The 27785-nt window shown below is 35.7% G+C and overlaps 1 protein-coding gene and 1 pseudogene across 4 annotated transcripts in view; one reads left to right on the top strand and one right to left on the bottom strand.

Annotated features, from left to right (window-relative positions):
- The window catches only part of LOC109552305 (lysine-specific demethylase 4D-like), a 359102-nt pseudogene that overhangs the window by 154122 nt on the left and 177195 nt on the right, over positions 1-27785 (top strand).
- Positions 250-27785, bottom strand: part of FOLH1 (folate hydrolase 1) — a 65307-nt gene continuing 37771 nt past the window's right edge. The window contains exons 8-19 of one of the 4 annotated variants that reach the window (XM_033862108.2): positions 24613-24711; positions 24247-24332; positions 22510-22629; positions 20069-20151; positions 18345-18408; positions 15679-15746; positions 13280-13371; positions 10947-11037; positions 7823-8087; positions 7468-7549; positions 3478-3570; positions 250-2147 (exon numbers count right to left, since the gene is read on the bottom strand). In XM_033862108.2, the coding sequence (XP_033717999.1) occupies positions 1958-2147; positions 3478-3570; positions 7468-7549; positions 7823-8087; positions 10947-11037; positions 13280-13371; positions 15679-15746; positions 18345-18408; positions 20069-20151; positions 22510-22629; positions 24247-24332; positions 24613-24711 (1333 nt within the window). In that variant the 3' untranslated portion in view covers positions 250-1957. Of the gene's footprint in view, positions 2148-3477; positions 3571-4659; positions 4758-7467; positions 7550-7822; positions 8088-10946; positions 11038-13279; positions 13372-15678; positions 15747-18344; positions 18409-20068; positions 20152-22509; positions 22630-24246; positions 24333-24612; positions 24712-27785 lie in introns of those variants that run through there. The other 3 variants (XM_073808270.1, XM_073808271.1, XR_012333345.1) reach the window with 3 other exon arrangements.

The raw sequence follows: 27785 nt of genomic DNA, 5'->3' as shown, positions 1-27785 counted from the left end.
TCTATAAACTAAAGGTGTTAAAGATATATAAAGTATTGCATTTCACTACCTGTGTTCTCAATTGATTCAACACAATCATCCAGTCTATATGAAACACTTACTTTTGCCTTTCAGGTATGGTAGGTGAACCAAAACAAGATAGCTGAGCCTTCTCCCCCAGAAAACTTACTGTATAGTTAGAAAGATAAGGCAAACACAAAACAATTTTTCAAAACATTAATCACAAGATTTAATAAAATACAACTGAAATGCTTAATGCAAAAAAGATTTAAAGAATAAAATAATAATAAAATTTTTATAGAAATATAATCTGAACCATATATGTATTTTTAAACTTCTTAGTGTCCACATCATAAAAGGTAATTAAAAACATTTGAAATGAATTTCAATAATATACTTAAATATATTCAAAAATTATCATTAAAAATATAAATAATATTGAAAATATTAATGAGCTATTTTACATTCTTTTTTCTATACTAAGTTTTTGATGTCCAGCATGCATTTCATACTGACAGCACAGCTCAATTCAAACTAGTCACATTTCAAGAGCTTGATATCTACATGTGGCTACCCTATTAGGCATTATGTAATTAGACAAACCACCTATTACATGGGAGACACATTGTTTTCAAATCCTCAGGTGACAGAACAATTTCAAGCAGTCTTAGGAAAAGAGGGTGGATTGGAACCCACTATCTCCAAATTCCATAGCAATAGATGAGCATTATAAACAGTCTCATGATAATTTTAGAGGGAAAGTTGTCAAAATCAGCCAGTCTGTTTGCTTTGTAAGAGAGGACTAATTGGCATCTGTACTTGGCATCTTAATGTCCACCAGTGAAGTTCTTTATTTTCTGGATACTGTGAATTGTATTCTTTAGGTCTTTTGTAGAATTTCCAAAGACTAGACTTTTCTTAGGATATTGTACGTTAGAGAAGATTAGGTTATCTTAGGTGTAAACACAAGCTCAAATCATTTTGATTGGATTTACACAATGGCCTAATTTATTTTTAAGGAAACATCTACATGTTCCTGCAGTCCTCAATCCAAGGGACAGTGATTGCTCCATATATCTGTAATTCTTATATTCTGTTTTTTTAAAAATAATTATTTATTTATTTGGCTGTGCCAGGTCTTAGTTGAGGCACACAGGACCTTCCTTGTGACACGCGGGCTCTTAGTTGCGGCACGTGGGATCTAGTTCCCTGACCAGGGGTCGAACCTGGGCCCCCTGCATTGGGAGTGTGGAGTCTTAGCCACTGGACCACCAGGGAAGTACCTGTAATTCTTATATTCTTTAAACTTCTTTTCACCTTTTACTAGACAATACTTCATTGCTCCAATGCTATTGTAATTAATCATTCTTTACATTAACTTTCTCTGTTTATGTTTCTGTGTGGTTTCTCTGTCTTAACTGAATGCTAATGCATAAGTGTTATATCAATGCAAGGGAATGCTCTATGTCAGTGGACTCTAATGACCTACAGCCACAATAATACATGGATGAAATGTCAAAAGTGAGTGAAAAAATCAAGTCCTAGAAAAATATACATGGTACAATTTTATTTATAAAAATTCTAAAAATACACAACAAATAACAGACTGATGTTTTCTACATGTGCAGTGACAGGAGTAGTTTTGTAAGTGCTGAATTAGACATGACTCTCTGATAATGCCACATAAGTGTATTAAAATTTTACTCTGTTCTTAATTTCAACACTTAGTCCAACTTCAGAATAACTTTCTATAATTACAGAATAAAAATCATCCATCTTTCTTATTCGATCTATATGGAGAAGAAAAAAGAATGCCAAGGTGGATATATGTATCTATCTGTATCTATATATGTATATATATGTACATAACTTTATTTTTCAGTTTATCTGTACATCCAACATGATTCTTTCTGAGTGATACATCATACTAATTCAACGTGTTCCCCAAAGAAACTTCTTAGGCTATTTCTCTCAGAGTCCCTGCTGCAGCCTGCACGGTGAAGGCTGCAATAGAAATGTGTCTCTTTACTTCTTCCCAGGCCTTGGAAGGATCCACCTTGTTTTCAATATCAAACAGAGCATCGAAGATCCCTGGGAATGACTCCCCCATATACTTGTTGTGGCTGCTTGGAGCATAGATGACATGTCTGTTGATAAAAATAGTTTGCTATCAGTTGCTCGAATTATATATACAAGGGAAAAAACAGGGACATTCTACAATTCGTGGATTGTATAATTCTAATTGCTACTTGTCAACTAAATTTACAAGTTCAATCTCCAAAGACTAGTCTATGAAATATGTGGCAATTAATTATATTTTGACTTTAGACAGATGACTTAAAGTGGCTCAGAGCAACAAAAATGATGACAATGATAGCAACAACAGCTTGTCACCTACTATGGATCACGCTTGGCATTCAATTATTTACCTATCATTTTTCTAATCCTTGAAAATAAACTCTACAGAGTTGAGATTATCATTTCAAAGAGGAGGAAATTGAGGTCTGGGCGATGAAGTGATCACTCTCAAGGCACACTGCAAGAAGTGATGACTTCAAAATACCACTCTATCCTCTGAAATGTAGCACAACTGTGATTATAGGGTTTCATTTGTGACCAGACAACCTATCATTGTGTTTTCCTCCTATTTAAAAAAGAAGTCATGTTATAATACCTAGTGTCAAGCATGAAGAATCATTCAAAACAGTTTTATAACATTCAACATGACCTAGGAAGAAGGTGATGTTTTTACTGAAGGAGCTTAGCCAGTGCATGTAACAGCCCTGGAAGAGAAGGACAAGTTCCATAGTAAAGAGGTAAAGAAGGAAAGGAACATGATTATGCCACTAAGGGGGATCCATTCACCCTGTCTGGATGATGCCCTTATGCCCAATTCCAATTCTTTCATAGATAATCCCTAAACAGAAAGATGAGGTCGTTTCTGGCTGGTCAATGATCTAATTCTTTCTGAATACTTAGTAAGATCAACCTGGGGACAGTTGGTGTTTATCAGAAATAATTATAATTGTCAAAAATTAGAAAAAAACTAAATGTCAACATGAAGAGATAGAGTAAATAAATATATATATTTATTATGCCTTATGTATATGCATAAATATACATATATTCAAAATAAAATAAGAGAGGGGCTAAAATTATGTATACCAAAGGACAAACATGATTTTATATCTGACAAGTAGAGTTGGGGAGATTTTTATTTTCTACTTCTGACTTCCTGGGTTTTCTAAATTTCCTGCAATGAACATATACTCTTTTATACATAGAAACAAAAAAGATAATAAAATAAAGATCTGTAGTAATCATATTACATTATATAAATAAATAATATATTTATCATTTACTACATATATTTTGGAATTTTTTATATGCTTGCAAGAAATCAACTATATTTTTCCCACAGGGCAAAAAATAAGAAAAAAATTATATTAAAATAAAGAGTCATATTTTTACCCTTACCTATAGAAAGGCCTGTCTGGTAATCCTAAAGGATCAATAAATGCTCGTTCCAAAAACATCAGTTGATCATTCATAATTCTTAATAATATTGGGCTGGAAAAGGAAAGGAATACAGTTGTAGCTTCATGAAAATATGTGCACTACTCAGCAAACTAAAAATTCAAAACAAAACTAAACACAGCTAATATATTTTAACTTCCTATAACATGCAAATTAAGAACAGTAGCATGCATAGTTACATTTTTTTAAATCCTACAAGATACTACTCTGCTGAGGCTTATAAAAGGACCGAAAAAGTTCAATGTGCCCATGGAAAAAATATATAGTAATTTTTATTTATATTGAAATAATTAATTGATAAACCTAGGTATTCAAATACAGGCAAGACTTTTTTCACCTTAAATCTCATAAAAATCTGTTCATAGAAGTCATTTCAATATTGAAATGGAATAGTCTATTAATGTTTAGTAGGGTACCTGGGGAATTATACATATTTACCAAATGACAGCTAATAATATTTTTATTATTATTTTTAAAGATAAACCTATCATGAACAAAAGGGGTGGTGCTTATTTCACCCTTTCAACAATATATGAATGCCTGTTATGCATCAGACACTTCTGGCTTTCACAGAGCTCACATTCCAAAGTGTGTGGGACAGCGTTACTATAATAAAAATGACTCAATACAACTGAAAATTTACCAGCAAGCCTGGAGTAGGGCAACAACGTTATTAAATTCAACCTATTAAGTCTGTCATAATGAGAAATAACCATTACCATAAGGAATCATAAGTTACTTTATATAAAAATTTATCTTAGTTTTGTTATTTTTTAGATTTAATAATAAAACAATGTGCCCATTACTATTCTGAATGTTTATAAAATTTGTTCTTTTTAATCTTCAGAGCAGTCCTCCAAGTTATGCAGGATAATAGCCCCGTCCCACAGATGAGATACTCAGATTCAGTAGATAAATGACTTGCCCAGGTTCACAACTAGAAAGTTTTAGAGTGAGTAGTAGCTCAGTACTATTCCTTCAACTGCACTGTGTTGACAACAGGAAGACAGACTAATTAAAGGCTCCACAGATTGGATTTGAGCTATTTTCAACATTCATTTATTTAGCATCAAGAACTCAGGTTTTGCGATAGTATAAAGGTAAACTGGGCATACACTTTACCTGTGAGCAGTTCTCATAAACTAACAAAGGCGGCAACTGAACGAACCATAATTTCAATAAGACGCTACAGGTTTCCGAACCAAATTCATAAAGCATTGCTACAAACACAAAAATTCATGTGGTTACGCACACACCCCATTTGGATGTTCCTTGTACAGAGCAGGGTTCAATCTGAAATACCCCTGGGAGGTAAATGCTCACAGCACCAGATGTACGTAAACAGGATCTATTTCCACCAGAAGCAGGCTGGCCTCCCTAGGGTTGGAGGAGGTAGGTCTTGAGGTTGAATACTATGTGAGCATAAAAGTACCAGGGAGTCAACACTCTGTATCCTTTGATGGGTTAAGGGATTGATTTAAGAAAAGCAGGATTCAAGAAGTGTCTCTTCCTCACATTTCAAAGTTTTGGTTGAGAAATTCAACATCTACTTTAATTTACTTTAGCCAGCATTTACTCATATTATGTACAAGGCATGGCTCCAGGTGTTTCAGGATATGTACCTTAACTATCATTTAGAGATGGTAAGACAAATACAGAAATACTCAAGGAAGTGAAAGCTCAGTGTCCTGGATTACCATACCATGCCAACAGCAGTTCTTCACAAGGAAGAAACGTCATTTACTTAATGATAGAAAATCAGCTTAATAGACTATATGGTGCTTGGCATTTCTCTAAAATTTATTTATAATTGTTGATTTTTTACTCACATAAAAAATTTGGAAAGAATTGTAAAGTATAAGAAAAAAAAATCTTCCTATTCACCCAAGGATAACACGATTATCATACTAATTGGTTTTCTGTAAGATTTTCTCTATATTCGATAAAATATTATATATGTACAATCTTATGACCTTTTTGTTTGCTTAACATTTTATTACAAATATCTTATTATACTTCCTTTATAACCATCAGTGTTAATCTTTACAAAATGTTTAAATGGGTGGACATCTGATTGTTTAGTAATTTCTGTCCTCATAGGTATGAAGGCTGTTTTGAATTCTCTGGTATTATAATTTGTAACTTTCTCTGAGAAGCCATTTTATTCCCTCAAATTTGAGACTCTTTCCTGAAGAAAAAAATTCAAGAAATAGAAATACTATGGCAAAGTGTAAGAACCCTGTCATGGCCCTAGAAACTTTAACAATATGTATTTATGATTTTTAATAGTTTAAAGCAATTCACAATGCTATCAGAAAAACAAGAGAGCATCTGCTTCAGTGTACTGACTGTAGCAATGTGTACAAACAAGTTTTAAATTGCTACTCATTTGGTATGAAAATAGTATGACATTATTTTCATTTGTATTTTTGAATTATTAGTAAATTGACTACTACATTATTTTCATTTGTATTTTTGAATTATTAGTAAATTTGAATTTTTTTTATCTGTTTCTGCACAGGTGGTATCTTCTTTTTGAATGATTTCTCTTGATGATGTCTAGTGCCAATATTTCCAACTTTGTTCTTTTGATTTTCTTATCAATTTTCAAAAAAAAAGTATTTTTATTATATCTATATTACCCCCCTGTCCATATTTTCTGGAAAAGAGTTTTTCCAGTCTTTTATCTTTGATTTGCAGTATCGGTTTCCATATTATTAACCATTTTAATATTCTCAAATCTGATTGCATTGTTATATCTAAACTTGGAATCTCACTTCCAAGATATTTCAATTTTTACTAAAAATTTCTTCTATCCCTGTTGTTTATTTTTGCATAGAATGTGAAGTGAGATTTTTTTTTTTTTTTTTTTTTTTTTTTTTTTGCTGTACTTGGGCCTCTCACTGTTGTGGCCTCTCCCGTTGCGGAGCACAAGCTCCGGACGCGCAGGCTCAGCGGCCATGGCTCACGGGCCCAGCCGCTCCACGGCATGTGGGATCTTCCCGGACCGGGGCACGAACCCATGTCCCCTGCATCGGCAGGTGGACTCTCAACCACTGCACCACCAGGGAAGCCCCAAAGTGAGATTTTGAATTCACTTTTTTATCAATTCCTGAAAGAGCTTATACAATATTATTGTTGAATACCTTTCTTTCTCATTGGACTTTAATGTATCCTTCATTACAAATACATCCTTATATATCACTGGTCTATTTTTTGTTCTGTCTGCTCTTTGTCTTTCTATGTATTCCTGCATCAGGCTCTAAGGATTTGATATTTGTATCGTCACAATATTTTTAATATATAGTAGATATTCACTCTCAAAATTCTACCTTTAAAGAATTGTCCCTAACATTCTCTTTTTCTCCAGTCTTAAAATTTTGTTCATATTATGTTTTACTTTTGTGATTTTACAAGAATTAATCCCAAATGCTTAACATCTGAAAAAAAACTAATGGCTTTACCTTATTTGCTAGTCTGGATATAGAGAATTTTTCTAGGTGGAAGTGGAGATTAGGAGCTCTTTGTGTGGGTAATGACATTAAGAAAAGGGAGGAAGAAGGTGTGTTTTGGGAATAGGAGAGCTTGGTTGAAATATGATTTACAGATGTTGAAAGAACAGGAGATAAAACTGGAAAAAGATGGGGACACACAGGGGAGGACCTTCAATGTTAAGGTGGAAATTTTGTAACTACCACTCAGTTGGTAGTAAAGAAGTTACCAGCATTTCTCAACAGCACATATGCCACTCAGAATGTCAAAAATATCTCTTTGAGAGATATTGCAGCCCTGTATAGCCTGTTAGAATGAAGAGAAAGAAAGCAGAAAAAAACTTTCCAAAGATACTTCAACAACAAAGATGTCAGCTAGTATTTCTTTTTCATTATAGCTATTACATGCAAAACTTATATCTATATATATACAACGTACTTGTTTTTGTCCAAGTCTTGGAGTCTCTCACTGAAGTTAGAAGCAATTTCTGTAAAATTCTTCACTGCAGAAAATAGTGATTCTGAAATAGAAATGAGGACCTAATGACATTGTTCTATAGTTTAAGCAAAGGAAACAATATAGAAGGTTGTTCTCTTTTGTATTTAACAAGGTATTTATACTTTGTTTATTGCAAGACAGGCATCAATGAAATGGAAGATACATTTATATGCATAAAATATTTGATCATATGGAATAGCAATAAGTAATAAATGGGCCTAAGGTAGATCATTACATTTTAGAGATTAATAGAAACATACAGACTGTGAATTTTGAAAAAGGAAGGGTATCATACCAAATGACACATTGTATGTTTTCATTTCTTGTGGATGTTTCATTGAAATATTGTAGATTTTATCAGCATACTTTCTTAAAACAACAGCATAATCTCGACAGTCAAAAGGGAGCACTATGGAATTGGCTAGTTCGAAGACGATTCCTCCTCGAACCTGAGCCACAGCAAGGTGATACTTAAAAGCTGGATCATAAAACTTTTCCACTAATTCATATGTTTCATAGACACTGTGATACAGTGGATAGCTGCTGAATTTGTTTGTTGCCTACAAAAAAACCCGAAAAACAAAATATATCTCTCATGAGATAACTTATATAAAATGCATAGTATCATAGATACTGTTAATATTAGTAAGACTGTTTCTGTCAGCAATGAATAAAGGAAAGTATTTAAGTACTTCAATAAGCCACTTACTAAAGGGTTAATATAATATTAAAACCCACCCCAGGTTTTCACCAGTTAAAAAGTATGTGTATATAACATAAACAATACTATGAAAAGTACCTTGGAAAAAACCTAACATTCTTGCCTTTAAGAAAACAAGAGATGTAATAGAAATATTTCTGAAATAAAGACAAGATAATGTTGCATTTGGGTGAAAACAATTTAAGAAGACAGAGAATCATTAGAAGCAAGGAAATAAGCATGATACAATATTATATAGGGCAATGCTGCAAATCGTTTAATGACTGAAATTCCATGAATAACTTTCTGACAAGCAGTGTGCTGAAAAGTAAAGAGTGAACAGTGAGGATTTCAGCAGTAGATCCAAAATCTCACTAAGTAAAGAAGTAATGCTCAGACGGGTATAAAAAAAACAAGAACATACACAAAAGGCAAGAGAGAACAACTTTTCAAATTCTGAGTTGCTGATTTATGCCTTTTGCCCATTGTTTAGATGCTTATTCTTTTTTTTTTTTTTTAACTGATATAACAAAACATTTTATATAGTGGTGCATTGAGAGTGGGACTCTGGAATTAGCCTGCCAGAGTTTGAATTCAGGCTTCATGGCTTATTACCAAATAACTCTGGGAGGTTATTAACCCAAAAGTTATTAACCTTTCTTTGCTGTAGTTTTCTCATAAGTAAAATGTAGATAATATTAACATCTACCCTCATCACCAGCCCCAATGGTAAGAGATTATAAAGATTTTCTGTCTGGGGAGAATAACTAGCCCAAGACAAAAGACCTATAGATTCTCTGCGTTAGTTGGCTCCCAATGAAGCAACAAGAACACGCATTCTCAATCCCTCTCTTGTGAGGCCCCCCCTACAACAAGCACCACATACAGGGCTTCAATCAGCTTTTTATGGTCTCACTCCCAAATAAGATACATTGCCAAAGAGGACCAGACATTTGAAGAAAGTCTTTAACTTGAAAGATACAGACCAAGCACACAAACTAAAATAAAATCAACCCACGGTAAGGAGGTACTACGGGAATGGAGGGAAACAATAAAAAAGAATGAATGAATGGCAGAGTTGAGAAAAATATCCCAGAATGTAGAAAAAGACACAGATAAGAACACAAAAGAACAGATAAAGACATTGGAAAATAATGCTACAGATGCTAAACAAATTAATAATGGTTTGAGAAAGAGGAAAGAGGGAATAATCAAAGAAAAAAACATTTCCTACACCTACAATACATAGGTTTCCAGAACAAAGAGTCCACTTTGTTCCCAGCTCAGCGTATTAAAAAATAGCATAATACACATGTACACCAAGGGCAACACAGTCATAAAGAGAAGATACTAAAATCTTCCTTTTAAAAAAAACCAGAGGTGGGACTTCCCTGGTGGCGCAGTGGTTAAGAATCTGTCTGCCAATGCAGGGGACACGAGTTCAATCCCTGGTCTGGGAAGATGCCACATGCCACGGATCAACTAAGCCCGTGTGCCACAACTACTGAGCCAGTGCTCTAGAGCTCCCGAGCCACAACTACTGAAGCCTGCATGCCTAGAGCCCATGCTCTGCAACAAGAGAAGCCACGGCAATGAGAAGCCGGCGCACCACAATGAAGAGTAGCCCCTGCTCACCGCAACTAGAGAAAGCCCGCGCACAGCAACAGAGACCCAATGCAGCCAAAAATAATAAATAAATAAATTTATTTAAAAAAACAAACAAACAGAGGCAAGAGATCAAGGAACAAGGGACTTCCCTGGTGGCACAGTGTGTAAGACTCTGCACTCCCAATGCAGGGGGCCCGGGGTTTGATCCCTGGTCAGGGAACTAGATACCACGTGCATGCTGCAACTAAGACCTGGTACAACCAAGTAAATAAATAAATTAGATAGAAAAGAAAGAGATCAAGGAACAAACAACATCTCTCAACAGGCAATGAAGCAATGAGTTCAAAATTCTAAGGGTACAGAATTTTCAAGCAAAACTTTGTGCCCAGTCAAATTATTGAAGAATTTTGTGTAGTATAACAGACATGCAAGGTGTTTGGCTGTCATTCACCCTTTTCAAGAAGTGCCTGAAGGATGTGCTCCCAAAAACGTGGAGAGTAAATAAGAAAAAGGAATAAAAATCTGGGAAACAGAAAATCCAAACTACGAGTGAAATGAAGATTCTCTCAGATTTCTTAGTGAGGGAAAATTTCACAGCCAAGAGCTGTGCCACAGGCAGAAAGAATAACCAGAGAACCCAGAGGAGCAGAAGAGCCCCAACGGGAAAAATGGAGTCTGCCAGTTCACCTGATGTGTTTGAATATACTAAGAGTTTGAGGTGAGTTAAGTAGGGATACACGGAGGAAAAAAATGTCTTCTAATCAACAAGGGTAGCACAACTATATATTGAAAAAATGCGATGAGGGAAAGTATTTGGGGGTTGGTAGAAGAAGTGATATAAGAGAACTGAATGCCTAGCTTTCCCAGTAAGAAGTAAATGGATAAATACCTAAAACTGAAAAAGAAAGAAATAGCAGCAGAAGCATATTATTTACAAACATGCAGATTGATATCAGAAGAAACCAATTAAAATACTGAAAGAATTTCAATTTGATGAACATAATCAGAGATGGAACAAGCACGGTGCTTAAGTCGCTTTTTTTGATCAGAATTATTTGTTTAGCTAAAATATATTCATAACTAACCATGAAGAACTCACTGATAGACTTACCCAATCTTTAGTGTACCGTGCTCTGCCTGAAGCAATTCCAAGTCTTTGGAAGAACACTTCAAAATCATTACCAGATCCTAATTTGCTAATCCTTTTAGGGATAAAATACAGGATTATTTGAGCAACTTCTTCACTGAGTACAGATCAATATTAATTAAACTAATCTCCACTCAATACTATAAATATAATTTTTAGATATATTGCGTTGGATATATTTTAGATATAAGCAGCAAAAAAAAAAACAAAAAGTGGGGGGGAATGTCAATTCTGATCACAAAATATCTACTTCCATAAGATTGTTTTAGGGAGAGGTGACCATTGTTCTTTTGGGTTTCTGGATCCAATTCCAACCTGTTTGTGTGTGTGTTGTCGGTGGGGGGGGCAGTTCCCCACACCAACAACAAGCGATTCTCCAGGCCATCAGCTGGGTATTCTACAATTCAACTCAATTCTGACATTGTCCACCCAGAGATAGGGTCAGGTCCCACACATTAAGGGCTCAGTCCCAAGAGACTGTTCCCCCCCAACACACAACCACCACCAGTGCTTCTGACCAACTGGCTGTAGATGGGAGGTTCCCATGAGCCCCTCCTTGGGTTTGCTAGAGCTGCTCGTAGAACCCAGAGAAACATATACTTACTAGATCATCAATTTATTATGAAAGGTTATAACTCAAGAGCAGCCAGATGGAAGAGATGCATAGGACGAGGTATGGGAAAGGGGTCAGAACTTCCACGCCCTCTCCGGGCTCACCGGACTCTTCCAGCACCTCCACGTGTTCACCAACCAAGAGGCTCCCCAAACCCAACCCTTTTGGGGTCTTATGAAAGCCTCATTCCATAGTCATGATCAATTAAGTCATTGGACATTGGTGACTGAGTCAACCTCCAGGCCGGCTCCCTTCCTGGGAGGTTGAGGGTCAGACTGAAAGTTTCAACCCTCAAGTCATTTGGTTGGTTCTCCTGGCAACCAGCCCCCACCTTAAGTGGGGTCATATCACCTCATTAACATAACAAAAGACACCTTTGTCCGTCTCATCACTTAGAAAATTCCAGGGGTTTAGGAGCTCTGTAAGAGATCAGGAGGACCAAATATGCACTTCTTATTATGAATCACAATATCACAATTGTATGTTGCTTTTTTAGAAAAAGATTATTGAAGTTGGAAAATATTTTCCTTCACTAACTTTTTTTATTACCTATATTTGTTGTACATGATAAAGTTAAAAGAATCAGATAACTCAGATTTAATTCCCATCCTTAAAAGTTTAAATTATTCATATTGTTATCTTTAATCTCAAACTACTGAGATATTTATTCCTCTTCCCGTGCTTGTGAAGACACAGCTAAACCTGAAACGATGCCTATATTCTTCTTATAACATTATGCAGTTAACAAAACACTTGTTAACTGTATAATGTTCAGAAAAAAGAATCTTTATACAGTGATGAGAGGACAGACTTAGGTGCCATGTGTATATATTACCTACTCAAAAGCGAACCATATTTTGATGGCCTACAGATTTAATTTCAAAACACACAGCAATATTTTGTAAGCAGATAGGGTAGGGGGTCCCTGGAGAAAGAGAACTATGCATGGCTTTCTTGACATAAGACAACTCATTTTTGGCCTAAGCCATTTTGCGGTAAAGGCCTGACCACAATTCTTATCCTTGAACTGGTCTCAGTCATTAATGATCTTAAGGCAGCAAGAGAATTTAGGAACAAATGACTTATCAGGCAAGAGAAGTAACAATAGCAAAGATAATAAATCAGTTGTAAAGACTCCCAGTTCTGTTACAATGGTAAAGATTAGCCTGAAGAACATTCTTGAGCTGTTTTGCAGAATTTGGATCCCCTTGAGCACTCAACCCCCAGATCAGCTGAAACCTAAGGAATGATGATGTTGACCCTTTCTGAACTCAATCAACTAAAGTTTGGACTCTGTCAAACTTTGCCCCAATTCTATACTGAATTCTCCTCTGCTCAACCCCCCTCATGAATATGTATGTACCCTTAACTTGAAACTTCCCCCATTTTGCTGTCCAGGGAGACACTGCTTTGGAAAAGATCCCCGGTACTCTCCTTACTTGCTGCAAGTAATACATCCTTCCATCTAGTGCTCTTTGGGTTGGTTGTGCCATTTGGCTGACACCCACCAGGAGGCAGACCCAGTTTTTGGGTAACAATTTTATTTGTAAACCTAAGCATCACTTTTTCTTTAACAGATATAAGAGAATTTTAAATTAAATTTTTATTATTTGTTGAAAGAAACTACCCTTTTATTTTCAACACAATTCCATACTGAATTTAGTAAAGAGTTTTCTTTGTTCACCTGGGCAAGCCACTGAATTCGGGTGAAGGGCTTTTTTCATTCCAGCTGTCAAAAAGGGATTTACCTTCAAAACCTTCATCAGGACTTTGGAGCTACACAAGTTAAAAGGAAAAAAAAAAAAAAAAAAAGAGAGAGAGAGAGAGAGAATACTTATAAATCTATTAACCAGGGAATGAGTAGCCAAATTATATTCAGTAAAATAAGGAATGCAATTCATACATTAGCAGTCATTAAGAATTACAACAATGAGTTTCTCACAATATAGGAAAATGCTCATGTTATTATATATAATGCACCTATTATTAAAAAAAATACAGGGAGTGTATGGAAAAGAAAGCTATACCAAATTATTACCAAGCCATTGTATTCAGACGAATGGTCACACTGTAAGATTTTTTTTTTTTTGGTCTATTTTTCCAAATTAAGGGAGGCTACTCTCAAAAACACATTCATCCTCCTTTTATTAAAAAAAATGAAAAGAAGCAAGCTGGTTAAGGGAAGGTTTGTTTTTTTTGTTTTTTGTTTTTTTTTTAAATATTGCTTTGTGCCAACAAGTTTGTCAGTCATTAAATAATACATAACAAAACAAATGCACTAATATCTTATTTAATTAGTTGAGTATTTATCGTAATTGTGTTAAGCACAGGGCTTTCAATACATTTTCAGATTTTACAGATGAGAATTCTAAGGGAGTACAATATGCCCTACTATTGAATGCTAAACTCAGAGCATTAAATGTTATGCCAAAACGTTTAGCACACTAAACTGTAACTAATACTCACTAAACTGTAACTGAATAATATATGGTATAAAAAGTTTTTATTTTTTATTTAATAAAAGTCCTATGCTCTATTTTTTAACAGTTTCAACTCAAAAGATTTTATAGACTACCTATTCTGTGGAAGACTTTTTGTAGATGTCAGCCATACAAAGTTTAATAATACAAATTACACACCATCTACTAGTGGGAACTATAAATAAAAATGTGGAATTCATGTGCTAGGTGCTATAATAGACGGATGTGCAAAGGTCGATGGGAACACAGATAAATTTATATAAACTTGGGGAGAGAGAAGTTATGTCAGCATCTTAAGTCGTAAAATATCAATACATAAAGCAGCAAGATAATTTTATTCAAGCTTACAAATTTACACAAAACTTTGATACAAGGGACAGTACCACTCCATTTATTTTAAGTAATATGAATTTGAAATTATGTATTTAGAAATATATTACTAAAGTCACAGTTTATCACTAAAATTTGAAATACCGCGAATCACCTTCCCCAAACAAAAACAGAATTTTAAAAATCCAAAACTGTCAAGCATCATATAATTTCAAACTTGACCTAGAAAGTAGTGTTTTTGCATTTGTCACAGGGTGCCACCAATCCACCTGGTAAACAAATATAACTGTGAAGCTTCCTTAGCATTGACCTCAAATCACATAAATGGTGGGAATTCTCTGAGACACAATGTTTCAGATATTTAATTTTGTATACACTTCATGGGAATTGTAAAACTGCAGGCACCTGACAGAGATCTTAAGTAACAATATGAATAGATTAGTGCCAAATTAAACTTTTCTATTCCTACTGGAGATGTTAATAAATTAAATTCCATGCTTGGGAAACCAAACCTTAACAATATGTTTAGGATCTATTTAAAATCCCTATCTGAGGGAAATAATTGTCTTTCATGGTAATTACATTTCAATTGGTAATTCTGTTAAATAAGCAAGTTTTTTTATCCTTTCCAGTTCAAATCAGGTAATTAGCAGTAACAGCAAAAATCTGCCATGCAAAACATTCCTTATGCCTACCTTTAGGAACGGTGGCTTTATGGGGCAGGAGAATTAAAATGAAGAGTTGCCTATTGGTCCTATAGAAATTCAGGCACCACCTCTCTGCCAGATTTAGTATGTTGTGCTGCTGTCAGAATTACAATAACTTTAACTCAGTGGACTGAAGCCCACAGCAGGAAATCAGGAATTGGGTACATGGTCTTACCCAGTCTGTGTCCCAGGAGTCAACACCTGGTTTTTCACACATTCTCTTTCTCAATCGGTTAGAAATGTCAACTCTTCCAGAGTCCTAAGTTAATTGGTATCATTATATTAAAGAGTAAAAACCAGTTTTAAAATTAAGGAGTTAAACCGCAGGACCAAGTCCTGGTTCAGCTACTTGAACAAGTTGTGTGACTCTAGTGGCTAATGCTTTTTGGGCTCAGTTTTCTCGGTTTCAAATGGAGATGGTAGACGCAATGCTCTCCATAGACTGCCTCAGATTGGTGTGGGAGAAATGGGCAAAAGTTATAAAACAACACAGATGTTTAACATAATAATGCCACCTCAAGAAAACATCATTTGTAGAACTTAAAATTCCATGTAATTATTTTTACCTCCTTTGTTAGGTTGTATACCAAGCTGTACATAAGTGGGGTACAATCAACTCTCAGAGTGTAGTTTCCTGAAAGACAAGATAGTTTGTTTTCTATTTCATTTCTTTATTTTACTCTTCCACTCAAAGACCATTCCTAACTCCTTAGCCAGAATGATCCCTTTATAACCTAAGTCTGGGGAATTCCCTGGTGGTCTAGTGGTTAGGACTATGCGTTTCCACGCAGAGGGTATGGGTTTGATCCCTGGTCAGGGAACTAAGATCCCGCAACACATGTGGCCAAAAATAAATAAATAAATAAAACCCAAGTCTGATCAAAACTCTCCAATTCATCACTCAATAAAATTCATCCTCACCATGACGCTTGGTGCCACACATAAAACAACCTCAGGTCACCTCTCCACATCTTCACCTACTCCACCCAAGCAAATGTTCTATACAAGAGAGATAATAAAATTACTCACCTCACAGGAATATTGGGTTAAATAAATGTTTATATTTAAACATTGGTTGGTACTTTGTGTGGGCTAAATTCTACATATGAATGTCAACATGATGGAAATACCTCAAACTGAGGACAGTGGTTCCTTTGAAGAGAGGGTTATTTGAGAATGGTTTCAGTAGAAATTTTCTTTGTAAATTTTGCATTTTAACATTAGAAAGCTAATAGATGACTTATTTTATTATTTGAAAAATGAACAGTTAATACAATTTTAAATATAAAACAAAGTGAGACAAGCTGTATTCCAATCACAGAGTAATGAGTGTGTTATTTGCTCCTGATCCTGAAAATGCTGGGGAGACAATGCAGCATTTTAAACCAGGGAATGACGTAAACAGAAAAATCAAAGATTAAAAACATGCATTAAAATCAAGTCTTAAAAAAAAAAAACTAGCAATAGAGAGAACATTATTCTACTTTTGAAGAATATATGTTTGGTGTACTTATTCTGTGTGGCAAAGGTGTTTCATCTTCATATGTGTGTTTAAATAAGGATAATAAGGAATTCCCTGGTGGTCCAGTGGTTAGGACTCTGTGTTCTCACTGTGGGGGGCCCAGGGTTCAGTCCCTGGTCGGGGAACTAAGATCTCACAAGCCGTGTGGCACGGCCAGTAAATAAATAAATAAAGATAATAATAATCCAAGCTAACATTTTTGAACATTCACCCTGTGCAAGGCACAAGTCTGGGAGTTTTGCAAATATTAACTTCTTTTGCCCTTACAAGAGCCTTTGAGATATGTGCTCTTAGTAACTCTGTTGAGAGGTGAGAAAGTAACAACCTGAGGTCACATAACTATAATAGAAAGTAGCAGTGCCGGGAATAAGGCCAAGCCCTGAGTCGCTAACTAAGGAAAGTTAGAGGAAGGAAGAAAAGATAACTGAAACGCACGAACTAACTTAGGGGACAGTGCAGCTCAGATACGTGGACAAAAAAAGAAAATGTAAATGCCAATGTGCCTCCAGCTATATGCAATGCTCCAACTATTTCTGACACATGGCAGATTTACTAATAAACTAAAGAAAATATTCTATAAGTCCACCCTTCATTCATTTATTCATTCATTTGTTGCAAACACCATTTATTTAATAAGACACTAAGAATCCAGGAATGAAGAAGTAGGATCCTGCCTGTTCCTGGCAGAAAAATATAGTCTAGAAAGGGAGAGGGTTTGTAAAACAAATAATTACTTAATAACAGCAGTGATGAGTGCTACAAAGATGGCTTCCCAGAAAAAAATAACACTCCTGGGGAGACTGTAAGAATAAGAATTAAACAGATGGTGTGTCGAACAGCAATCTCAGTACAGAGAACAGCAGTTGCAACGGCTGAGAAGTTGCATGTGGTCAAGGGACAGAAAGATTCGTGCGGGGCTACAGTATAGTGAGTGAAAATGGACTGTTTCAGTTTCTTGAAAATCGACTTGAGATTGTCCCTTAGTTTGAATCTCTGTTTATCAAAGCAAATCCATTCTAAAAGGCCTGTCTTCGATGCCTATCTCATTTCTCAAGCCTTTCCTGACGTTGCTATCATTATGTCTTCTGAACTCCAAGATCAGTCTGATAATATCCTTCTGAGAGTACTGGCATATATTAGAATCCTAGACTGATTTATTTTATCATCCATACTGAGTCTTAAACTCTTGAGTACTAGACTCTTCTTTACTAACCCCTAATTCCTTTGAAATCCTGGAAAGTACACTGCATAGAGAGGTGCTTAGTAAATATTTGCTGAATTGAAGGAAAAAATATTTAAGAAGAAAAAATTCTTGGTGAAAGATGAAATCTGGGAAATCAGCATTTGTTTTCAAAATTTGTGTGCATGATATTATGATGACAGTAGTTAAATCATACCTTTTTGCTACCCCATTCTAAAATCATAGAAATCTTTAGTTCCATAACTGACTTATTCATTTAAGAGATATTCACTGAATTCCTACCATAGATAAGGTAATCTGCCAGATGAAACAAACAAATTATAGAGTGTTGTTTCGAGAGCCCAAATCAGCACCCTAGAGCTCACAGCTGCCATGAGCATGACAAACCAGCAGCAAATTCCCTCACCACTTGTTAATGGATTTGCATTCCTAGTTAGTGCATAACTTACGAACTAAACTGCTGTTACTACCAAGATCATATATTTTCCTTTGAAACCAATAATATTCACCTTCTATAGAAGAATCAGCATTAATATAGGCCACACCACGCACTTGAAGAAGTCTGGAATTCTCCTATAATATTAAATAAATAAATAAACAAACAAATAGGAATAACCCCTTTCTAAAAAAACGCACATCTACATTTACTGTATGGAGGTTTCTGAATTAAGTTGGCCCAAGTTCACCCCAAATTTGACATGTAAGATTTTCAAGCATATGTTTGAAAGAATTTCAATAAAGGTCACTGGTAAGAAATAACAAGCAAAACATTTTTAAGACTAAAATTTGAGATGAGACTATCCACATTCATAATACAGTGAGTGGAAAAGGAGTTGATTTCTTTGGTTTTAGTGGGTAGTTACTATGCGAGGGCTTTCTCTAGTTGTGGCGGGCTGTTCTTCGTTGCGGTGGGCAGGCTTCAGTAACTGTGGCACATGGGCGTAGTAGTTGTGGTGTATGGGATTCGTTGCTCCATGGCATGTGGGATCTTCCTGGACCAGGGATTGAACCCGTGTCCCTTCCATTGGCAGATGGCTTCTTAACTACTGTGCCACCAGGGAAGCCCGGGAGTTGATTTCTTAACCACACTGTGGTTTAATCCGTCAAATTAAGTTCTCCTGTGTTATGACACCACCTACTCGTCAAAACTTTAAAACATTTTTCTCAGCTTTAAAACACTGACAAAGTATAGCAGGATTTTGTTGATATAAGTGGATTATGAATCTCCAAAACAAGCAATTTTCTAAGTGTCCTGACTGTAAGAAATAAAGTGAAAAAACATACAGCTCTAGGTGATGAAAATAAGATGAAAGAGGCAAATCACACCCTCAAAATATTTAGGCTCTCCTTGATGCCAGCATGAATCTTTGTCTACAGGAGCACTACTTTTTTTCCTACCCCAGAGAAAATGGAAGTTTACAGGGCTTCTCATAATTCTTAGATAATAGGAACCAAGTAAATATTTATAGCATGACTAGAAGTTAATGGAATGTTTATTTTGCATATGTTTACAAGTAACACTTCTATTACACAAAGCCAACAATGCAGGCAGGTAAAATTACTTTCCAAGGAGCCTAGTAAATATTCTGTGGTGGGGCATTCCACTTCACTTTTAGCATGATTTAGAGTAGGTCATTACGATATGAGGAAGACAGTACAAGCTCAAGGAATATTTAAATGTAATTAGCTTTAGGAGTTAATTTGAAAAAGTTAAAACATTATACCTTATTATGATGTCCAGTTTCTAGTGAATTTATTTAGCTACTATCACACTCCCAGACAACGAAGATCAAATTATTTCCACAATTGACATTAAGTGGTTTTAAAAGTTCAAACAGGGCTTCCCTGGTGGCACAGTGGTTGAGAGTCCGCCTGCCGATGCAGGGGACACGGGTTCGTGCCCCGGTCCGGGGAGATCCCACATGCAGCGGAGCGGCTGGGTCCGTGAGCCTGCGCATCCGGAGCCTGTGCTCCGCAACGGGAGAGGCCACAACAGTGAGAGGCCCGCGTACCTCAAAAAAAAAAAAAAAAAGTTCAAACAACACTTAGTTCTCAAGTGACGAAAAAAATTTTATCGTTGATTTTTGAACAAGAATATGTTGCTTCAGACTTTCTGGAAAAAAGTTTGAATATTTTCTGGCTGGATTGACCAGTTATTCTTACATTCTTGTGAATTAAATACTAACTGCTTTATTATTATGAAAATGTATGTTATATCGAATTATCAACTAACCTCTGCCCACTCAGTGGAACCAAGAAGACCAAATTCTTCTGCATCCCAGCTTGCAAACAAAATTGTTCTTCTAGGCCTCCATCCTGAAATATATGTGCATACTTATAAAAGCTGGGAAAATGCATAATATTGCCAAGACATCACCATGCCCAGCATGCCCAGCAGAGTAACAACAGCAAAAATTCATTGGTTGTTTAGGAAGGGTGAATTATGGTGACAATCTTTACTTAATTTCCTTTTGAAAGATTTTAAAGCTAATCTGTCAATACAAAAGAGCACATCTGTATTGAAAAAGGGGGAAATGCAGACATGGTAAAAATCCTGTGAGATCATAAAATATTCTAATAGGTTTATAATGATTGCCTATGCTAGGAAGCCATCTGTGGTCTGCAGCTGCCTAGAGTGAAAGAAGAAAGTGCTGGATGTGGTCTGTGCTCTGAGACAATACAACTGAGAGAAAATCCTTTACAACTCTTCCATGCTGTGTTGGCATCACACAAACAATTGTTCAATGTCAGCTGGTTGTGTGATTTCACTCCATTCTCTGCCAGAATTAGTCAACAGAAGCTCCATTCTCAACACTAGTGTCTGCTGCCGCTGAGAAGTACACCATTCATTAGGACGGTCATATGGCTTGGAGTTATAAATACTGATCTTGAAGTTAAAGAAAGATCTTATTTCAAGCCTTGGTTCTTTCACTTACTAGCAGTATGACCAAGGGAATGTTATTCAAACTTGTTAGGCCTCTTGTTTCTTCACCTGTATACCAGGAAGAGCAGAGTTAAGATAACACTCCTTGATTGTTAGGAGGATTAAATGGAATAATATTTGTAAATATAGCACTGAACAAGTGCTCCAGGCATGTAAGTTATTGTTTGAGTACATATTTCATTTGTGCTTAAGGATATATATCCCTCTAGCTGTTGAGTCCAGTGCTTCATTTTTGTTAAGTATATTAATAGCATTATTCAAATCTCCTGTTAATTATTATTCCCCATCATTGCAGTCTTTTGGCATACTTTGTAATTGTCATAGTGATGTTTTGTATTTACCACAGAAATCTTCTGGCAAAATCATGAAACTTTTTGTGATACTATGAAACACGACCTAATTCACAAGCTATGTAAATTCAGGTCTCCGTAGTTCTATTTTCTTAAAAAATAAGATAGCTGTGTGGAAAAAAGAATAGAGCACCTTTACATTTGATTTCAAAGAGTGACATCACTGTTTTGTGGACTGGGAGACAGAAATCTGAATTTTAACCCTAGTTCTCTGATTCTGCCACACACCAGCTACAAAACGTTGGGTGAATTACTTCATTCTGGAAACCTCAGTTAACTTATTTGTAAAATGAAAAGAGAAATAGCTAAACATATCCCTCCTCCTATGAGTTCAAAATAGATAACACGTGATAACACTTTTTCTCTGAGAGAGTAAGTACCAGGCAAATGTAACATATTTTTACCACATTCATTGTTGCTAAAAAAAAAAAATATGCGGGTTCGTGCCCTGGTCCGGGAAGATCCCACATGCCGCAGAGCGGCTGGGCCCGTGAGCCATGGCCGCTGAGCCTGCGCGTCCGGAGCCTGTGCTCCGCAATGGGAGAGGCCACAGCAGTGAGAGGCCCGCATACTAAAAAAAAAAAAAAAAAATAATATGGATCACATTTACAGCCCACAGACACCTTGTCTGCAGGGTCAGTGAACAAAGTAGAGCTTCTGTTCTCAGTATGTAATGTTTACTTTAAAAACTAACCATTTGAACTCAATTTTATTTTGGGTTTCATATGAAGATTCTAAAATGACTGAAGTAACTGTGCTAGTAGTATAATCTTCAAATCTGTGAGAGAAATCAAAGCTGGGGGCGTGAGAATACAGATATCGAACTTTTGACAGCATCCTATTAAGCAGGAAGACCAGCATTTTTCTGAATTAGCTTTCATGCCCTCAGTCAGTTGGTGTACTTGACCTGAGGCCTGAGGCTGGAAGATCCCAAGAAGCTCACATTTCTCAGACCAGGACGCTTTGGCTTATGACCTAAATCTGGTGTCTACTCTCCAGTAAAGAAACCCATCTCCATCTTCTTTGTTGCCAGAGAAACCACTAATAGTATAATTCCTTTATTTCAGATTATAATTTAATATATAAATATAGGTAATATGAACTTTATTATATAAATAAGTGAATTATTAAAAATGAACATATAAAAATGAATAAACAATATCATTAACCAACATAAGTAATATAGCTGCTAGTTATTGAAAGCTACTATCTACTATTAAGCACTACTAAGTACTCTATGCTACTAAGATGATATAATTTGCATGCAACCTCTCTGTCGTGTTTCACACAAACCTATGAAGTGGTATTTTTATACTCACTTTACTGAGGACCAAACTGAGATTCAGAAAAAATGGTCTTTTTACATTTTGCTTACATTACCTTCTTTTTTCAGCTTTCCAAAACTCCTGACAATTTCCTGAACAACAGCTGCTCCACTCTGAGGGTCAATGCCACCAAATACCCAAGAGTCACGGTGACCTCCAAGAATGACATATCTGTCTAGAAAGCATCATTGCAAAATTACTTGCCATTACAGGTCAAGAATAGAGGAAATTGCAAATGACTCAATAGCATCTAAACACAAAGCACTCAGGACTCAAGTTAAGATAGCAAAGGTTCCTGAAGACTTTTGTAAATGTATCACTTTGCTCTGAATTTGATGTATGAAGAAAATATGAATGTGATAAGCAAATGTATACTTCAATTAATTACAGTAATTATAAGTATGTAAGTAATGATAAGTGAGTATAAAAGTATCCTTATCCACTTCTTTATATAATTCTCTGTTACTTCTCTCTTACCTATTTACACTATGTTTCCAGTATTTTCAGAGTAAGAGAACACAGTGGCCAAATAATGATTTCTCCACTTCCTAATCCTTCTACTTAGTTTTTAACGTACAGCTCAAAGATTCTACCTCTCTATGATCTGTTTCTATTTTCTGCAGGGAGAGGGAATTGCACCCCTATCCAGCTTTCTGGGCAGTCTTTTCATATTGATAAAGCATTTACCATGGGGCTTCCCTGGTGGCACAGTGGTTAAGAATCTGCCTGCCAATGCAGGGGACACAGGTTCAAGCCCTGTTCCGGGAAGACCCCACATGCCACAGGGCAACTAAGCTCGAGTGCCACAACTACTGAGCCTGTGCTCTAGAGCCCGCGAGCCACAACTGCTGAGCCCGAGTGCCTAGAGTCTGTGCTCTACAACAAGAGAAGCCACTGCAACGAGAAGCCCGCACACCACAACAGAGTAGCCCACGCTCGCCTCAACTAGAGAAAAGCCTGCATGCAAAACAAAGTAAAAGGATTTTTTAAAAAAAGCATTTACCACACTTAACAGTAGGGATCTTCATGTCTCTGGTCTGTGTCTTTTTAAAAAATCCCTCCATCCCCAAAGCCTAGCACAGAGCTAGCACAAAATATGTACTCAGTGAGATTCAATAAATAGCCAGTGGTACATTGTTTAGTGCTCATTGGAAGCACATCAATATTCTTTATCCCTGAAAGAAAGTCCTGGCTGCTTGCACAAGAGATATTCAGTTTAATTCTGTCTGTTTGGGTAGGAAATATAACCATATAGTTCCTAAGGAAACAAACATAATAAAGTAAGATTATTTTCAAATGTATCATCGAGCAGGTTATCTGAAATCATATGGAAATCACGTGTATATATATTCCACCCATTTCAGTGTAAAAAAAAAAAACCATGTAAAGGACTCATTAACTTCCGGTTATCTTAATTTTCTAAGAGTGTTACTTATCGTTGTAATGAAGATATTTCTCCAGGTAAAATATGCGGTAAGGAAATCCAGAAAGCTCAGATTAAACACCTGTAAACCATCTCTCCTTGATCTTCCTCTCTCGGTCCTTTAATTGAAGCATGCATAGTTTATCAACAACCTCGGTCATCTGACCAATCTAGTCCCAACATTTACTTTCTTCACAACATGCATCACAATGTAAAATTACCTCCTATTGATCTATTTTGTGTTTATGTGAGTTCCATTAGGACAAAGAGTTGCTTTGCTTTGTTCACCTTACATTCCCAGAGCTCAGAGCAGTACCTGGCACCGAAGAATTGCCCGATCGATATTTGCTGAGCAAATGATCAATTTACCTGGCTCCACTGCCCCTCTGAGAGTTCCAATCACATTGTAAATTCTTTTCACTTTATTGTTGGAATGGATGTGCATCTTGACTTTTCTAATGCAAAAATAAAGGACACAGACTAAAAATGCTGGTTAACAGCTTGCCACCCACAATTTTTAAATCTGACATTGTTTTGAATATTTCTAAAGGCACACAGGCAATAATTGCATTGACCAATTGTCCAATTGTGAGGATATATGTGTATTCCCCTTTTCAACCTGTTGTTATGTCTCCTGCTGGTAGTAGATTTTACTTTTCAGTCATCCTCTGTAATTGTTTTTTGAAAAAGCTTTCCTCCTCCTAAAGAGAGTTATTATAAAAATAGTCTCTTAACTTGGTAGAGAAGTTTCCAGTAAATCCAGGTCCAACATTGTAGGGCACGTGGAGGCTTCCTTTCCAGCTGTGATCTGGTGGTGCTGATGCACCCATTTTTCTGTTGAACACAAAAAATATTATTAGCTGAAGGAAACCTTTGAAGTTATAAGTTAAAATGTCCTTGAACTTGTTTTCTTGAGTGCCTGCTCATAATAGCTTCTATGAGTCATGGTAGTACAAAGTGCTTTGCATAGGGATATGCCATTTAACTCAATACACCTCTTATGAGGTGGTCCTGCTATTAATCCCCACTTCAAAGATAAGGAGGGTGAGGCTTAGAGAGATTAGGTAACATGCCCAAAGTCAAGCAGCTGATTAGTGGTACAATCGAGATTCAAACACTTGGTAAGAATTTGGACTCTGTGTTACCAGTTTCCAACAGTAAATCATGTGAAAAGTGCTCTCAAGAGCATGCCCTGAAGAAACAGCAGGTGTCAAACTCTTTGGAATTTCCCATTATGTTATTTCTCCCACTGATACATACATTCCCAAATACATGTATGGTCATCCTTTACAAAGTACTTTTGCACTCATCTATTAGGAAGGGAGGAAGGGCAAAGGAAGGGATGTCACTTCAACCAACAGCCCCTCAAAGCTTTATACACTATTTATTTTTTTAATTCAAAAGGGTGGAAAGATTCAGGTGGACCAGCCCATATATGCCACTAGCCGTGGTTATCTCTCACCAGGTGATTGAGAAAAATAATATGATAATATCTGTGGAATGGTGAGGTTCTTCCTGTTTCATATCAGCATATCTTCCTTTACTGTTTAAGAGCATGGATTGACTTATTCTTGATTTGGGCATGGAAACCAAATGTTCTTTTGCTACCTAGAAGCAGATAGAAGAAGATGGCTCCAGACAAACTTAAGAGAGTGAAAAACATCAATCTGTCTTTTATGCCTCAATCTCTGATCCACACACCTGCATGCACCCTATGATTTACAGTGAAACATTTTCTGTAGTTTCCTCCTTTTTTCTGTGCCTGCACACAGGTACTTATTCCTTGCCTACTAATTTGAGGTAATGGGAACAGCTCAACTTGACCTAGAATATATTATATGTGCAAAACTACATCAATATGATTATCTTCTCATGGAAAACTAAGTATAAATAATATTTTGTTTTAAAATGCTCTATCAGAGAGTAAATATTTACTCTTTTATTTTCCTATCTCATGAGGGAGTTTGTTTAATAAAGATAATTTCATGTAATATACTATATAATTTATTTATCTATATACAATAAAATTTCACATGAAAAGCATCAAGTAAAATGAAGGGGCATTATACATTGTTAAATATCATAATGAATAGTCAAAATAGCAGAGTATTATGTATACAAAAAATGGTAGATGCCAAGTGAAGAATATACATATACTTGATTATACATAAAATATTTTTATAGTACTATATTGCAGACTAATAATATTGATTGCCTTTGGGATGGAAATGGGTAGGAGGGAAACTTTTTATTGTATACCCCTTTGAATTTTGAACTGTGTAAATGTATTTCCTTTTCAAAATAAAAATATGGAAAACAAAACAAGGTGCAAATTCATCAGGAAGTCAATTACATATTATAAGGAAGGTAATGAAGAGTCCCTATCCCCAGAAAATAATAAAATATAAAGCCAAGATTACAGTGCCCCCACAAGGACAAGAAAATATCGCACATCTATGGAGAACAGAGGTTTTAGTCACTAAATTTCACTGGGATAATTAATCAGGGATATAATTTTCTTTAGGTCCTTCTTTCACTCTATAAATAAAAAATAAATTCTGTGAAAATTAAAAGGTTGAATATTTAAATTTCAAATCACAGAAATTTCAGAAAATATAATATTGGAAATGTCTTTGAAAGGATTTGATAGATGATAGATGCTCAATAAGTATCTATAAACAACACTGAATTTAAAAATCTATATTGTGTAGCATATTAAATTTTATTTGTCCATTTAGCAAAGATTTATTCTCTATAATGCTCAAGGTACTGTATTGTACTCACTAAGGAATACAAATATGTACAAGACATGGTCATTCTACCAAAGAGTTTATAAGTCAGAAAAAGATAGATATAAAACAGAGCATGATATATGATAGATAAAGTTCTGAAGGACAAAACAGAGCTTGATTCCCCTTGTGGGATCAGAAATAATTTTCGTTCTACAGGAGGTTTCACTTATCTGGATTTTTAAAGAATGAGTAAGATGTGGGCAGGGAAGATGGAGGTAAAGAGCATTCCAGGTACAATGTATGATGTAAACAGGCACGAAGGCTGAAGAGTCAGAGCAAAAGTAAGGCATGGTGATTAATCTGGCTGGGGTATAAGATGATAAGGATACCATAACAGAGAAGCTTGAAAAGTAGTGAGAATTTGCTTCTGAGAAGATGCACTTTACCCTATTCATCCTGATGAGTACAACTAAATTCCCTGGACTATAAATACATAAAAAATAAACATAAGACTCTGAAAGGTGGAGAAAAGAAAATAAACCAGCTCAGGACCTCAGGGTGCAAGAAATGACAAAGTGGTGAGTTCCTTGGGTTTTCATATGAGCTCTCATATCTCAGACATAGAGCTGAAAAGCTGGCAAGCCAAAAAGGCCAAGTGGCTCATATGAAACATGTTACCCAACAAAAGTCTTGAGTATGAATATGTACTTGAATACGTATACATATTCAACTGCACCTAGGACAAATTTTCAGGATAGACCATATATTAGGCTATAAAAAAACTCAATAAATTTAAAAGGCTGAAATCATATCATCTCTTTATTAATCATACAAACCTTTTACTAACCCAACTATAGTATAAAGAATTTAGTAAGCAAGGATTCTTCAATATATGCAAATCAAGCAATATGATACACCATATTAACAAATTAAAGAATAAAAACCATATGATCATCTCAACAGATGCAGAAAAAGCTTTGGACAAAATTCAACACCCATTTATACTAAAAACTCTCCAGAAAGTAGGCATAGAGGGAACCTACCTCAACATAATAAAGGCCATATACGACAAACTCACAGCAAACATCATTCTCAATGGTAAAAAACTGAAAGCATTGCCTCTAAGATCAGGAACAAAATAAGGATGTCCACTCTCACCACTATTATTCAACATAG

Source organism: Tursiops truncatus, chromosome 8, assembly GCF_011762595.2.
Source record: "Tursiops truncatus isolate mTurTru1 chromosome 8, mTurTru1.mat.Y, whole genome shotgun sequence".
Taxonomy (NCBI): Eukaryota; Metazoa; Chordata; class Mammalia; order Artiodactyla; family Delphinidae; genus Tursiops; species Tursiops truncatus.
This window is presented reverse-complemented; position numbering and strand designations above follow the sequence as displayed.